Source organism: Phaethon lepturus, unplaced genomic scaffold, assembly GCF_000687285.1.
Source record: "Phaethon lepturus isolate BGI_N335 unplaced genomic scaffold, ASM68728v1 scaffold1531, whole genome shotgun sequence".
Classification (NCBI taxonomy): Eukaryota; Metazoa; Chordata; class Aves; order Phaethontiformes; family Phaethontidae; genus Phaethon; species Phaethon lepturus.
Genome location: NW_010518264.1, coordinates 21,736 through 38,816, shown reverse-complemented (window position 1 = coordinate 38,816; position 17,081 = coordinate 21,736). Strand labels below are relative to the sequence as shown.

Below are 17,081 nucleotides of genomic sequence, written 5' to 3'. Positions count from 1 at the left end.
CAGGAATGGCAACAATTTGTCTTCTCAAGAAAGCAAATCCTACACACACAGGTCAGTGAATAATTTCAGCAGAAAGCAAAAGAGAAGAAATACACTCACTCAGTATTCTTCCTGTAGGTCCTACAAGTGGCATTTAAATTGGACATAATATGAAAAATAATGTATTAAGACAATTCTCTATTGATTTTATACTACAGTCTTGCCTTGTTCCTTGTAGAGATAGACACATTGAGCAGAGGCTGTTAAAATACATTTCTAAGGAAACAAAGGAGCTAAGCACGATTTCAAAAATAATACTTCAGTGTTGGTATGGGACAACAGGACAGGAACAGGACAGGAATCCCTGTAAAGAAGTCCTGCTGACTCATGACCTTACTAACATGCTAGCGCATGGAATGCTACAAAAATGAAAGGATAAAGAAACTTTACAGAAAAAATAAATGTTTTCAAGTCTACTAGTTTAAATGCAGCAAGGCAACAAGTATTACTGTTCTTAACACTAATGTGGGTTGAAGATATAAATAAGTCTGATTTAGCATGGCTTAAAGCTATTAAGCATCACAAACTGTCTTCCACAGTCTGAGCTTCACACCTCAAAACCCTTCTCCGTATTCCCAGGGCATCATAGCATAGGGTAGTGTGAATTCACTGTATTACTCTCATGATCCACCAGTAATGACAATTATTTGCAGCTGCTAGTGTGCTTGTTAAGGTCTTCTTAATTTTTACCTCATTTTTTTATCATGCTTCTACTATCCCATCCAAGATGTTTCCTGCTTCTTCCTCCCACAATGATCATTCATTCATATAGTTTGCAGTGATTGTTCCATGAGATATTTAAAATACCTACCAATCTACCAATAAGTAAGAATTTAGAAGTACTGAGGCATGTTTACCTTTCTCAGTCTCATTTTCCTATTCAGCTCATTCTTCTAATATCATTCCCACCCCATATGCACGTAAGTATACCCTCTGTATTTTTGTTTACATTGCTCTCCTTCAACATAAAACCTTTTGGGATCATAGCCAAGGACTGCCTGTACAGCATGCATACAAATCATACATGCGATTCAATAACAGCAATGCATATCTGAGCTAAGACACAAGAAACCTTTGTTGATGAAAAAAGCATATTAGAAAATCACACAGAAGCAGAGTTCTGTCTCCATAGCCTCCCTCAAAATACTGAAAAAAGACCCATATTGTATTTCTCAAGGTCTTTTTCTGCCATTGACATGATTTCCCCATGAAATGGGATATGATGCAACCAACTTGTGCCATAAGCACAAACTCTTTCCTGGTCTACCTTAAAAAAAAAATACTAAGCATCACTGAGAAATGTGCAGAATGATCTTTCACTGCTGCTGGTTTAGGAAATGTTTTTAAACACCAAAACAAAAAAGGTCTCTAATTTGATTTAAATACCTTCACTTGATAATCATGTATGTATATAAAAAGAAGTGTATGTGCAATGGCAGTTCACTATATTGCCTCTTAGGTGGGATGCCATCACCCTCCCATTACAGGTGTGTTATAGCCTGTACCCTCTATGGTAAGCCCCATTTCAAGAAGCAGCGGGATTTTGAGATCTGAGGGCTTAAAAAAGGGATTTTATGTACAAAATGATAATCATTTTCTCACCTCGGACTAAGTACCTCTTCATAAAAATTACGTCTCACACTTGTCATCACAACAGCACTTCTGTCAACTATCATCATTACTAGGAATAGGTAAAGCAGTTCAGCAAACATGTCCTTGTGGAGAAGAAATATGCCTATAGTTGCATGGGTTTCTACCATCACATTGGGGAAAAGTAGCGCACAGTATAGCCCGTGCTGGCACGGAAAATCAGAACAAGCTAGTGTACAGCCTCTGGTCCTCCCTCCCTCCTCTGAAAAGTCAAAACTGTGGCTTACTGCTCACCACCATACAAATAGTGAGTAAAGCAGGAATCCCACAAAAAATACTACCTCAGGAATTTTGCTCCTGGAGTAGGATTAAAAACAAAGAAAGAAACCCCTAAACTTACAGAACTTTATAAAGCCTGAAATTCTCAAGACATCTGTTCTGAAATATTTAAGACACATTCTTCTCATGGATTTTTATCACCCCTCTTCTCCTTTGTGCATTTCTTCCTGCCACACTAATATTACCGTGACAGCTCAGTAAATTTCACAAAATACAAAAGGGATCATGTTGTTGAAAGCCCATAACTCTGAGTACATCTATGCCCACAGGCTGCTGGGATAACTGCTGTAACAGGCAGAATTTTGTGTCTGAATCACACACAGTTTTAGCCTTCCTTCTGAGATAGAAATGCCGCAGGGCGGATACTATCTTAATCACGGCTTGGTGAGGTTCCTTTGTGCACTGGTTGGGTGCAAGTGTCAGGAGTAAGTTAGAAAAAAATCACCAACTTTATAGGATAGACAGGTCACTACTGTGTTTCAGTGCTACCAGACTTTTGCCTGTAAGTTATGTCAAAACAATTATTCCTCCAAGGCCACATACACAAGAGCGACATCAATTACAACCTCTAAGAGAGGTAACACAACACATGAAAAAAATTATAAATTAAGGAAACTCTTTTTTCAACTTGTGAAAGTAAAGGAATACATTCATAACATGGCTCTCACGATCTGGACTGAGCACATACACAACACAGCCCAGAAACACTTCCTCTGTGTGAAAAGTGCTAACAGAAGTTTAAGGTAGAACATAGGTCAGCAATTTTCATTTATTTTTGTACTGGTATTTTGTTGGGCTCAGTGACTCAAACACATTTGTATATCTAAAAAGGGTTTAACACACACAGAAATTGCATTCATATATACTGCGGAAATAATCTGCTTGCTGAAATGAAGCTACAAGTGAGTAGCAACACTAAAATCTTAGGCAACAATGATTTGCTATTGGCCCATTTCCTTGTTCTAGGAAAATAGCTAAATTCTACAGTAAACTCTTTATCATCTTTTTTTAGGAAAGACAATTTATTTCCCCAGTATTAAACTAGTCTCAGTGGTCTATTATGTTTAGGACAGTATAATGTTTATCTGCATTTTGAAAAAATATTTTCTTTTTGTTGAACTCCTTTTCAAAAGTAAGCACTCTATAAATGTCACTCTATAAATCCATGGGTCACCTACATTTTGAGTAGCATATGCAGTTCTAGGCGCCCCCTCCACCAAGGATGTAAAAGAATTAGAAAATGTTCTAATCTTTTTAAAGGCTAGCAGTTGGTTCAAAGGCCAGTTCAAAGAACGGATAAGAAAACTGGGACTCCTCTGTCTGGAAAAAAGAGATGATGGAGATGTGAATATAACAAAGATCTGTAAAGTCAGGACTGGCAAGGAGCAAGTGCCTACAAAGTGCCTTTAGAGATAGAATGAGAGGAAATGGCCTCAAGTTGCGACAGGGGAGGTTTAGACTGGATATAGGGAAAAATGTCTTTACTGAGAGAGTGGTCAAGCATTGGAACAGGCTGCCCAGGGAGGTGGTGGAGTCATCATCACTGGAGGTGTTCAAAAAACATGTAGACGTGGCACTTCAGGACATGGTTTAGTGGGCACGGTGGTGTTGGGTTGGTGGTTGGACTTGATGATCTTGAAGGTCTTTTCCAACCTTAATGATTCTGTGAATCAGCTGTTCACTGTCCCTTCCAATACAAGGACTAGGAGGCATCATAGAAAATGACGAGGTAGCAGGAAAAAAGCAAGATGAAACAAGATGACGTGGTTCTTCATATAACATGCTGTGGAAATCCCTGTCAGCAGCTACAGATGAGTTTAGAAGGACCAGACAAGTTCCTGGAAGAGAAATCTGCTGAGGGTTGCTAAATATCACCACTTCTAGAGAAAGTCCCTTAGCCACAAATAATTGGAGGCTGAAGAGTTACTCAAGGCAAAGCATCACATGTACTTGCCTTATTCTTCTCCCCTTCTATAGGCTTCTGCTCTTGCCACCTGGGCTAGCTGGCCTTTTGGTCTGACCTCAAAACAGCTACTCAAATGTTTGTAAAAAAGCAGATGGAGACATTTTACTTTTTATATCTATTGGTATAACCAGTATATCTAAGTGGGGTATTTTATTTCTACAATTTGTGAATAGTTAATCCTTGTTACAGAAGAGTTCCCACGAAAGAGCTCTTGCAGAGGAACTGCCATCAGAGAAATGTACTGTTGAGAAGTAATTAAGATGTTGAATACTGTGTTCCTGGTTAGAATCCAGCTATTGACTCTGAAGCAGCAGAACCTGTGTGCCAATTCCAAAAAGACAACATTTTGGATAGTTAGTTAAGGTTGCTATTAGAAATGAATGATACTCGTTATGCAAACAGTAGGCACAGACATGAATCTCTTGCAGAAACTGATGTCATTTTTCAAGTTGTTTTTCTAAGATTGGTGTCAGCTGCCTTTCTTAACATGAGTCTCTTTTGACTGGAATTATTCTGCAATGCAGAGCTGTTGCCTCTACATTATACAGATGAACAAAAGCATTACAGGATGTCAAAACATCACAAGAATTTTTTTATACCAGAAGCAGAAGACTAGTATTTAGCCTCCAGCAGGGCTGGTCTCTTTGATCCTGGGAACATCCAAGAGACAGTCTACTGAATACACAATAATAAGCAAAACTCTCAATTCAGAGGTGTAAAGTTCCACCTGACACATGAGATTCAGATATCAGATGTCCCTGCTTGGGGGGAAAAATCAAAATCCACACAAGCCTCTCAGACATCTTGCAGAACACATGACTCATTACCTGTAACTGTGAGTGACACACGGAGTTCTCGCTGGCCATCAGAAGCAGCACAGATTAGAGCAGACATGCAAGGGCTGGTAATGGTCCACAGGTGATTAAACATTAGCTGAGGTTTGCTGGCACACGATGCAAACTGGCAGCCCTCCTGCTCTGACTATTTGTGCTACCACTCAAGGAGAAGGTGGGGTACTGTATGCTTTGTCCTAGGCTTCGTGGGGACTGAGCCACCCCAGCTCTCCCACATGTGCACACACAGGAAGGACACTGAGCTAGAGAGATGTGTTCAGCCTTAAAGAACCATGGTGGCATGCAGAGGGCCTCGGAGAGGAGCAACTCCTGGCTGGAGAAGTAGGCTTTTTCCCCCCCTTAGGGTTTTAGGATGTGGCCTTGGGAAAACTAGGAGCTGAGTAAGCAACTCAGTCCAAGTTAGTACCGCAAAGGCAATGATTTCACCATGCACAGCATTTACAGGAGAACATCCAAGACCTTCTAAATAAACCATGAATGAGCTTGTCCACAGGCATGAGATTCTTGTCCTTAGGGCAGAGAGCCTTTCCATGAAAAACTGTCTAGAGCTGAAACTACCTCTGAAAGGTCCTAGCAAGGGATTTGACTTTCATCTCCAAATGCTTGTACACAGCAGGGAAAGTGAAATCCCTAGTGAACCAGGTTCCATTTTAATTTTTGGATGTCCATAGAGAAAGAAATAATATTGCCAACTCTGTTGCCATTAGAGATAATATGTAGAATGTTTTTTTTTTTTCCCCTCTAGGGAAGAGAAAAGGGGTTGAAAGCCTTTTAGCACAAAAATGTCAGTAGTCCAGTACAGAACAGAATGATGGTTTGGGCATTAAAGACACATCCATTTTCTCTTGAAAAGGAAAAGTAACCCATTGCAAAAATTGCCCACAAAAGGCACAAATTCTTGGCAAGAAAAAAAAGCTCAGGTTGGGACAATGTTGTGGTGGATATAGACAATGGCAAGAGAGAGAATCCTGTAATTTAAATATGACACTTAGGCATCTTTTTACTTCCAAAGGCAAAGACATCTTTATCCAGTGCAACAACACAGATCACATCAAGGTGAATTTCCAGTAGGATGCTATAGCTTACAGAACAAGTCATGAATACTTGATGTGCCCTTTAAATATCTTAGTTCCATCTCTTGCACAGACCAATGAATCTTGCATAGAAATTCACTGCTCTGACCTGTTTCCTTAACTCCCAGTTTAAAAAGGGTCCAAATAACTTTGATCTAAGCATGTTTTCGCATCTAATCTCCAGAAAGAAAAAGGTAACCTAATATTTTTCAGGTATTGTTAATCCTGCTTCCTGCTTTGAAGCAGCAGAGTGGGTTAACTAAACAGTCTCTTCAAAATCTCTCTCTTTTTTTTTTTTTTTTAAGTACTTTATCTTCAAACTAGCCTCAGTTCCCACAGAAGTTTTCCCTCCTATGTATTTATGTTTATACTCACTTAAGTAGCACAGAAGTGCACTTTAGCACTCTGAGAGTATCCAGAAGTAAAACATCCCTTAGTATAGTTTGAGTTCAGGCGCTCTCTATATCCTTCACAGAAGATAACATTATGAGCCTTTTTAAGAAGGACCCTTATGCCGTCCTGTCTGCAAGACCCTGATCCCATGATGAAACTGGAAGGCTGGGTGGAGTCAACAGAAACTGGCAGAGTGGCATGGTACACCCAATCTGCAGAACAGACCTTCGCTGAATACAGTCTACCCTGCTCGTGTCATCACCATAGAAGAAACATTATCTTTGCTATTACCTATATTATCTTTGTGAGTGATTTAGCCTTGAGGGTGGGGACAAGCAGCAAATCTGGACACAAGCCCATCTTCAGGGCTGCTATGGCACATAAATATAGATGCAGTTTTGGGTATTTCTATGGGTTTGTCACCACAGGATCTTAACATTTTTCAACACAGCTATGCCTATGGAAGTGGGAAATATGCTATTACTGACAGTCACAAGTGAGGAACTATGACCCAAATATTCTAAAGGGGTGTCCACAAACCAGATAAGGACCAAAGCAGATTAGCTGGGCTGGCATGATATGCTGGCTAGTATGACTGAATTGTTGCGTGATGCAACTACCTGGCGAACTTTACCTCCCTGAGGTGTACCCAGGCAGCCATAGCCTCAGGGCACACCCAAAAGGCACGTAGGGTCTTATTATCAACAGGTAATAGTACTGCTGTATCTTCACCAGAAGATAGACTGTGAGGGTATGCAGCTTATGACTTACTTTTAATGGTGGTCATAGGAACACAGAAATCGTACCTACTCTGTAAAAATAAACCTTTACCTACACAAGGTTAAAATTAAAACTTAAATAATTATATTGTCTGAGTGCATATCAAAATATTTCAGGAAAAAGCAGGAGTTTAAAACCAGAATTAAGTGATTAAGCGAAAGGAAGAAAGAAAAAAAAAATTGTAAAAGAAACTCTAACCTGAGAATAAAAAGCTCCTGCAAAACTTACGTCTTTCTTACATAACCTGCATTACTGTATGTTATAGACGTTCTCTATCTTGATGTTTCAAGGAACCAGCCTTTTAGTGGCAAAGTCTGTCCTCAGCAGCGTGAAGCAAACAGGCTTTCCCCTCACCCCGCTCCCAACCTTGTTCCAGGCTTTTATGTCACAGGTGACATAATTTTCTATCAGCTGCTAACTGTGAATTCTAACAGATTATTACACTGCCCACTCATCTGCTATGTGAAAATGGCTAATTAAACACACTGAAAAAAAGACTGGTGATACCTCTGGAGATCCACCAGTGCAGTATGATATCCTATTTCATCTGAAGAAGAAAAGGGTGTCTCAGTTTCTTATCTTCCAACCAACACACATTTTCAACTGCAAAACACATTACTGTAGACTTATTACATGCTTGAAAAGAATTGTCTTCTATTTCCAGTCATGGATATGTCATGCGTATGTTAATGAAATACTTCGATATTTATATATTCCATTTCTGTATTTACATTAAAAGAAAATTTTTTAAAACATTAATGGAAGTGAGAAGAGCTAGCACTATAAATGCGTATTTATGGTTTTTAACCAATAAAATACTCATTCCAAGAGAAAAACCCAGATCTTTAACCTGAATATCCTTCCATTTACAGATGCAGTGCAGGCCTTCACTTTCCTTTGGTACCAAAGTCAAGCTCTGTAAAGAGGGAATGGAAATAATTGTGTCTGGCGTGAGGAAGGGGGAGTCTGAGTCCATTTTTAAATTGAGTTTATTTACAGACCCAAATCCCTGACAACATGATTTCACTCCTTTGATCATTTCTTTGCACTTACTGTAATAAAAAGTACAAAAACCACAAAGAATTTTAAAGGGCAGGACCAGACCAAATGTCCCTAATCATTTGTACACTGTTGTGACTGTCTGGGGGTCTTCAGTGCTTGTTAAACATGCCCTACTCCAACATGGAATTACAACCCACTGTTTGAAGACATGAAGAAAGCCCAAAGACAGCCTGCTGCTAAGGAAGCCAGAGTACTACTTTTGTTCTGAATCTCTAGCAAAGGAAGAAAGTGGTTTTCAAAGTAGATTCTGCCAGTTGTTTAATGTGCAAAGTGATAAAAATTTAAGACACTTTTTATTGCTTTACGTCATTTCGTATTAATGTATGAGCCATCCACTGGCACAATGATTGGACTAGATGTCCTTACTGGTTCTTTCTAGTTTGCTTACAGTGACTTCCCTAAAGAAGGCAAAGTGACAGGCTCCCTAGGTGACCTGAATGAGACTTGCATACAAACAAGTTCAAGGCTTCTGACTCATGAATGATTAAAATGAAGAATACTGTGGAAGCATTGCAGAAAAACAACTGAGACATTTCCCCAAAAGAAAGTAAAACTATGAAAGATGTTTCTGGCCTTGCAGTCAACCCAACCCAACTGTTTTCTCACAAAAAAAAAACCCCTTGCAACAGCAGAGAGGTACCAAAAATGTATGTGATGAAATAATGTATCTCTCTCGCCTTTTTTGTATGACCCTTCTCAAATTAGCTGAAACTACTTGTTCAATCAAAATCTGTATCACATATTACCACAGCACAGGTGAAACAAGGTATCAGAGGGTGAAGTTCATCAAAGGGTACCACTTGTTGCTGACCTCGATTCTGACACTCAATCTGCAGTGACAAGACAAGCAGAAGTTACTATTGATTTGTTCTGACTGCTTTGGAAGTACAACCATTTTCTGCTTCTCTCATCTTTCACATCATTAATTATCTTGAAAGAAAGCATGGTGTACAGACAAGATTTGTTATGGAGAAAACTGTATGACTGAACATGAGGTGACAGTACAAGAACATGCCTACAGTACCAGAGGATTAGCACAGGTACATTATTTTGCCTTTAATAATGCCTATGAAGTGTATAGTCAATAGTAAGCATCTGTGACACCCAAACCATTTCTCTTTGGTTGTAAAAAGGAAAAGTAGGATTTGTAACCTTTCAGTCACTTTTCCACTCTTTTACTGAATACATCCTTTGTGAAAATCCTGGACCACATATTTTTTAATTTACAGTCTTGGGCAGAGAAAAGACAGACTACTGAATTTCTCAATGGCCTAACCCAGTCCTCCAGTACTCCATCCAACACGCTCACCAATGCAGATCCACTAATCAAAGTTCTAGTCCTGCAACAGGCTCTCACAAGGGTATCACAAGAGCCCCAGCAAAACACAAAGCAGCAAGGATAGGCTCTAGCAAATTCTAGTTCCAGCATGAGGTATAACGGATGGTGCAGTTTAGCTGCCAAATTACTGTAGCAGCAGCTCTCCCAAAGAAAAATTCATCCCTCTACAGGAAACAAGGTCAGTGATTGAACACTCAGTATATTTCCTCTTATTTAGTCCTAACCACAGCCTTGAAATGAACTGATAAAGAAAGGTTCCCTTTTGCCTCAGTGCCCACGTTTCAAAAGGATGTATCTATCTAATACAGTATCATATACCTAGGAGAACAAATAAAACACTATGGGATTCTTGACTTCAACTATCATTTTACTTTTTTCTTTTCTTCTTTTTTTTTTTTTTAACTCTCAAACTGTGTTTCCACATTGTGTTTAAGGGTGCTAGGTGTTCCCCAGACTCTCACATTCATTTATGCTCCGAATACTCAAGCTCCTCTCAGCACAGCTTCCACTTTTACCTTCTGTCGCTGCTGAATGTTGCTCATCGTGTCTGGCTGAAACTCCAGTTTGTCTGTTCGACAAAGTTTCCAGTATAAAATAATAACGATCAGGAGCACCACAGCAACAGGAACTGCCACACCAACAATAATCCATAAGTTGCTATTCTGTGACTCTGAGGTGGACTCCTTCAGCTTCTCCACAGCTGTGAAGTTAAAAGGAAGACAGTGATTTTATGCGGTTATATATTTTTAAATGAGGACACTTCAAGGTTATGTATTTTTATATTCTTGTAAATGATAGTTAAGGAGTTTATCAGAAACCAGCTGCACATCACAGAAAATATCATACCACTTATAAGTGAATGTATGTCATGCTCAGAAAGCATGGGGCAGGTGATCGATTGTCCTGGCCTACCTTCTGAAGACCTGTGCTTAAAATTAGTAGTGAAAACAACACTTCTGCCACATCATTCTGTAACCCAAAACTGAGCTGACACAGTGAAATGGGTCCCGAAAAATGACTTACCACTAACAAAGGTGAGAAGGACTTTCCAACCTTATTGCCTATATCCTGCTTTAAGCATTATCAGTTGCCTCTTCTCTTCAGTTATACATTATATACTTTCTTAACTACCCCATCAATAATCACTGTCAATTTGAAATCAGCAAGACCCTCTTCCCCAAGGTGTATAGTTCTGCATTTTTTTATTACTTTTTTTCCCCTTTCTCCGTTTCATTGTCGGTGTGTGAGATCCTTTAGCCCCAACAGAACAAAAAACTACTGGCAAGTGTAATTAAACCAGTCATGCATGTAGAAAGGGAAGTGGAAGAATCGACAAAACTTTCATTTACTCTATTTGCATAGTGGTTATATGCAGGACTAAAAAGGAGTAATACATCTCTAAGTCAAACTGATGCACTTTCTTAAAATGATGTTTTCATGTTGAAAACAGTATCTCTATTCAATCCTATTTTTATACATAATTTTTATTAATAGCCTAATGATTAATAGACTAATGATGAACCTAGAGATTAAAGGAAAATATTATAATTCTTCTATTTTATACATCTGACAGCTCATTTATAACATTACATTTTCTGTTAGAAAAATAACTTTTTTGTCTAGTTTCTTTAGTAAGAAGAAACATTTTTAAAAATTCTATGATTCTATGCCTCTTAAAAGAATTTTCTAATGATGTGTCAAAGTTTCAACATGCAGAATAAGCTATAAACACTTCATTACGTTTGTTCAACACTTACGATTTTTTGTAAAGGGAATTTATTCTTGCAACTTTTTTGCATTTCTGTCTAACCAATATTAAAGTACATTAACAGATATTAAGCAGATGTAGATGAGCTACTGACCTATCTTTAAACTACCGTTTTAGTGAGGGTCAAAATTTAGAAACACATCCAGATGGTCCCATTATTACTATTTTCTTTCTTTTCTTTCTGCAGAGAATTTTAAAAATCAGACACATGCTAGTTCTATTGGCAAAATACCCTGTGGTGCAATGTAACTCGTGCCTCCATATTGCACAGAAAACAGAAAAGGTAATAAAGCATTCATATCAACAAAGTATTTTGTAGATCTTATACATGTCTATTGCTGTTTTAAAATATTTTCAAGTTTCTTTCCTAATTATAATATGGAATTTTGAGTAGGTCTTCTGCCTTGCTCCTTACTGCAAATTATTTTTATACCAAGCTTCCTGAATGAAGTCATTACAAGATTTTATATGACCTGTCATATTTATTCTGCTGTGTATCTAGTAAAACATCCCATTACTTTTATATTATCTTTATTAAAAGACTACTTATAAATTACTGATGGAGAAATAAATAAACATAAGGTCAATCATATTCAGTGAAGGAAATAAACTGTTTCTTTTCGCTTATACCCTCCAAAATGCCCCATTAGCCTACATCTTTCATGCACAGAAACAATAATTCAGACAACCAAAAAATAGTGACTTGTTAAACTTCACCGCCATTACTCAGCTAAAGAAACACCTATTTCACTCTGATGCCCTCCCATCCCACAATCGTGAGTTTTGTGCAAGCAAGATAAGCTGTACAGAAATATTGGACCAGCAGAAAGAGATGAAAATGGCAAGAAGGTATCTAGCTAGCACAGTATTTTTCTGGCACAAGCACAAAAGTGAAGGAAGTGAGGCTTGCACTTAAGGACCCTGTTGCAATCCCAAGCTCAGCAGAGTCTTCAAGAAGCAAAGCAACTCACTGCATAGCTCACTGCAAGACTGCTAAAATTTATTTTCTCGGGAATGTCAAAATTGCAGCATCCCAAGAACAAAACACTGCAACAGTGGGCACTGTGCGTGCCATAATCTCCAAAGCTAATGTCACTCTTCCTGCTTCTCTTTGTTGGCATCAGTGTGGATTTGATAGGGCTTACGCTGTGCAACGGTGCCTTCAATGCGGTATCCAAGGATGATTGCAGCCCGCTGGATATCAACTCTGTTCATCAGGTCTGAGCATTTCAGAGCACTGAGTCTCTCTCCATCTTGGTCCTCCACAAAATAGATCAGCTCCACAGGGTTATCAACACCAACTAACCGTGACACATTCACAATCTGAGAAGAAATTGGAAAGCTTTTACATTTTAAGTTGTATTTATTTGGGGCTCCCATACGTTCGGTCTTTCAGTCCTTACCCTCTTTCCCCCTTCCCTTCACAGGGCCTGGACCTTAAGGACATTATCTAAAAAGAAACATTTGGAGCAGCTTTGCCAACATGCCATCAATATTTGTCTTAATTGTCACTGTGTGCAACCCCTAGTGCATAAAAAAGATTCTGCCTTGTATTATGATGTAGAAATACAGTTGCTGTAAAGAAAACCCCTCTACCTGTGACACCAAAGAATATGATATTATACTAACCATGTAAATGCTGTGAACCTGTACAGTTTGGAAATTGTCAATATCCAGAGAAGTCTGATGGGAAGACATGCCATGTGTAGTGCTATAAAAGACAGTATGCAGCAAAGGCAACATACACACTGGTTTGACTTTGCTTTGTTATTCATAACACATGCCTCATTGTTCCAGTTTTTCCAAATGTTAAGCAGCTACACAGGCAAATATTCTGTTTGCTCTTCCTCAGCAAAAACACTTGCACAGTCACCTTCATCCTCCAAACAGCTCCCCCGGCATCCACCTTTCTTCAGGAAGGAATGTATTTGACGCTCTGAGAAGCAATTCTTCCTATCTACTTCTACAGAGGTTAATAATCAAAAGAATGCATGCTATGAGGAAGCCCAGTAGATACTCTCTAACCACCAAACATCTACATTGCATATGAGACTCACAAAACAATTCTGAATTCCCGTAAAATTAAATCTTATATAAAATAACTCTCCTTTGTTTAACCATTTACATGTAATTGTGAGCTCAATCTAGAATTAGGCCAAACAATGTAAATCATGTAAATCAATGTCTACCACATAAAACAGAGTTTGAAGAGCTCTGGAAGGAGTTGCCACAAATAGAGCAATGTATGTAGTTTCCTCCAGAATGATCCTTTACTATGAAGTACGTATTTAATAAGTTAGAATGTTAAACACTACCCATAGGCTTAAAGTAAACACACAAACGTTTGCATGTCTGAGGCTTACAAAAGTGAAGTTTTGTATTTTTTTCTTTCTTAGTTTCCAACAAAACAATCATGTTGAAGGAAAGCAGTGAAATGTTCCAGCTCAATAGGGATGATGTTCTGTCTCTGGGGACATCAACTCAACATGTCCTAAAAAAGCATTTCCCAGGAGTGATAACAGCAAGGTATATAATAAAATAAAAAAAAAAGGAAAAAAGAAAAACCACAATTGCCATTAAAGTCTTCTAGGACAAATCAACTGAAGGAAAGAATAACGTTCAACGTCAGTCACATTTGATGTAAGAAAGAGAACACCTATAAATAGAGCAGAAAAATGTTTTCTAAAACACAGCAGGACCTGCTAACAGGACCTGTTAACTGAAGCCGCTTCTCATCCTGAACGCTATTCACTCTACTACCAGCTAAGGCCAATCAATCCCTGACTGAAGGTAACAAAAGAGAATCAATAAATACGGTTTCAACACACATATTCAGCAGCTGTAAGGCTGAATGTGGCTTTATGGAACCCAGGTACATCATTAGTTAACAAATGGCCACAGCTTTGTATTTCTGCTTCAGCTGGCCTCAGTGCACAGAGCAGCAGGGTGTACGGACTGGTACCTGCTTTCAGTACACATGAACCCTTCCTAAGTAGCACTTAACTCACTTGAAGAACGAAAGAGTTGAAAGGCCACACGGGACCAAAAGTTAATGGGTTCTTCGTTGATTTTATGAAACCTTTCTGTGTGTAGAAAAGTACAGAATCAGAGAAATTTAGAAGATTCTTAAATTGAATCATCATACATTCTATGGCCTTGTGGACTACGCAAAAAGTACTATATGTGTGTTATACACCCAAGGCAACAGTCAGAAACTGACTGAATGGGTTAAAAAAAAGGAACTTTTCCACAGGTGACTTTAGAAAGGGTGAAGGGGAAGGGGATAGATTCAAGTGCAAGTTGCCACAACTGACACAATTAATTTTCACACAGAATTAAAACCAACAGTGTATGGCTCCCTATGCTGAGGAACAGGGATCAATGAGAACAGACAGAGGGGAGATAGGAAGAAGTAGCTGGAGCTATTTTAGCACGGTCTAGAGAATACAGGAATGAGCGTGAAGAAATTCAATGGAGGGTGGAGGTGCAGGCTGGTGTTAATGAACTAAGCTCACTCTTTTAAGGTAAGTTTTACCTGAAAAAATTCTTTCTGAATACACAGTATTTTATGAGTGCTCACACCACACTGAGGGAAGCTGCAGACAGAACTTCAAATCCAAGGGGAGATGGTTATGGATTTCTATTCCTGGAAAGCTGATGGCTGAGTGCGGTATTCTTGAGGTTAGTATGAGACACAACTAGACTTGTAGATAAACTCAGCAATTGTGACCGTATCTGTACGTCAGTTTTCATCTCTGTCACACTGGTTCACTAAAAAACTTTTTTTTTTTTTTTTAAACGAACCTCTGAGTTTGCTGCAACACAGAAAATGGCACACTGGATCTGAATTGTTTTTATGTTAAGGTACACAGCCACTGTGCCCATTTTTACACAGTTTCTGTATACTAGGTTTTGTGCCATTTTGCTCCAATTTATACTCTCTGCGCAACTTCAGATTGGTTTTGTCTCATATTTTACAGAGATGTCTCTATCCTTGAGAGTGCTAAGAATGCTAGCAGAGGCAGAAATGGTATTTTCCAGGCATCCAGCAAAGCATCCCATGTGTAAGGAAGCATTTAAGCATTTTACATTCATACTTTGGCAGTGAGGGATGACATACAGGAATTTCAATACATGGGAGGCAGAAAATGAAAAAAAAAACCAAAAAAGAAAAAAAAGGAAGAAAAGACTAATTCAACTTCTGTGTACATAAATGATACCATCTTTGTTGATACTAGATGTGCATTTAACCTCCACGGAGTAAAGGCTTAACTCTGTTCAGGTGTCAGAAAATTTAATTTAAAAAGTGTTTTCAAGAGAATATCATGGGTCAGCAAACAGAGTTGCCTTGGTAACCAAACCTAGTTCATGATTTAAAGCAGGGGAAATCCAGGTGGTGGGCGAGCTCACAAGGCATTCGCAGCGTGTCAGTCAGCCAGCGGGATGTCCCAGCCAGCAACGCTGTCAGGAGTAAGGAATCCCTGGGTGACCTGGTTTAGGGTTTTGAAGGCACGAGCGTTACTTGGAAACAAGCTAACATGCGCACACACACAATCTCCAAAATGCATGTATGAGTATTATTTTCTCTTTTTCACTACGTTCATCCCCTAGGAAAAAAAAATAATGAAAAAAGATTCTGCTTTCTGCCCTCCTAGAAGCAGGGTTTTAGTGTCCCCGCAATCAAACCAAGCTGTACTGCGGTCTGAACGGTTCAACAGACAACGCAACGTAAAACATATGTGAAACAGGCATCGCACATAACCTGCCCTGGGTCTGAGAAAGCTCCCTCAGGGACCGGTCAGGACGGGAAATGGCGGCACAGCCTGCGGGCAGCCAGCTTCCTCCTGAAGTGCTCCGGCTGGGGCTGGACAGGGCAGCACTTGCTGGCATAGCACCAAACGCCTGCCCGCTTTGGCAGACCCTTCTCACACTGAGCTGGGGAGATCAGTACGTGAGCTGAGAGGGCCCGGGCACTGAAGGAACGCTAAGGAAATTTACTCTGCTGGCTTGCAGAGGCTTGGCCAGCCAAGAAACCTGGCTTGCCAAAATGGAGGCAGGAACAGGCTGTCGGCAACCTGACAGAGGGGCCGGTCTCTGCCTGGGTCAGCCATCGGAGGGTGAAATACCTCTGAGGAAAAGGTCAGGCAGCAGCAGTCCCCAAAGGCTCAATTTAAAAAAACCTAAAAAATCCTCAGATTACGCATGTGGGAGAGACACATAAGCTGTCAGCAGAAAACCAAGAGAATGACCCTCTGCCTTAATGAAAAGCTTAATTCAGTCACCATGTCCCCCCATAGCTACTGCTTCCTCACACGTGTTACAGCTACAGCATCACCTGATGTGCTCTTTTAATCAGAACATCATTCTTTTTGTTTACTTAGTAGGATCACCTTTTCACATTCTATTAGGTTCAAAAGACCAAGCATGCTTAAATGAAGGAAAATTAATTATTTTTGTATTAGCTCCTGGTGTGTTTTTAAACTAAAATTAAGCCATTTAATTCCTCAAAAAAATTAATAAAACCTGAGTTATTATGGTAAACTATTGGCAAAATATAGCACAGGGACTAGTCTCTGCGGATGCAATGCAAACTGCATTAAATGTGCCTTCAGTTTGCAGCTACAGCAGATACATATTAAAAATATATATGACTTGCACCTTGAAAAATTAGTAAGAGCAACACACAAAAATCAGTGGAACGCTCTCATATATATATCAGTTGGGTGTGAGGCTTCAGAGGTTTTTTTGTAAATAATGGTTAGAGGTTTTTTTTTTTATCATGGAGTGCCACCTGTTAACAGCACAGACAGGCAAATGGGAGGGGAAGCATGCTATTTGGGCACCCTAGGTGGTCCAAAGCTCTTATTCAAAGCGTCTA

At 39.3% G+C, this 17,081-nt stretch overlaps 1 protein-coding gene across 1 annotated transcript in view; it reads right to left on the bottom strand.

The window, feature by feature from the left end:
• The window catches only part of KIAA1549 (KIAA1549 ortholog), a 66,027-nt gene that overhangs the window by 31,765 nt on the left and 17,181 nt on the right, over window positions 1–17,081 (bottom strand). Inside the window, exons 7-8 of the mRNA XM_010296636.1 lie at window positions 12,349–12,526; window positions 9,951–10,135 (exon numbers count right to left, since the gene is read on the bottom strand). Coding sequence (XP_010294938.1) covers window positions 9,951–10,135; window positions 12,349–12,526 — 363 coding nt within the window. The remainder of the gene's footprint in view (window positions 1–9,950; window positions 10,136–12,348; window positions 12,527–17,081) is intronic.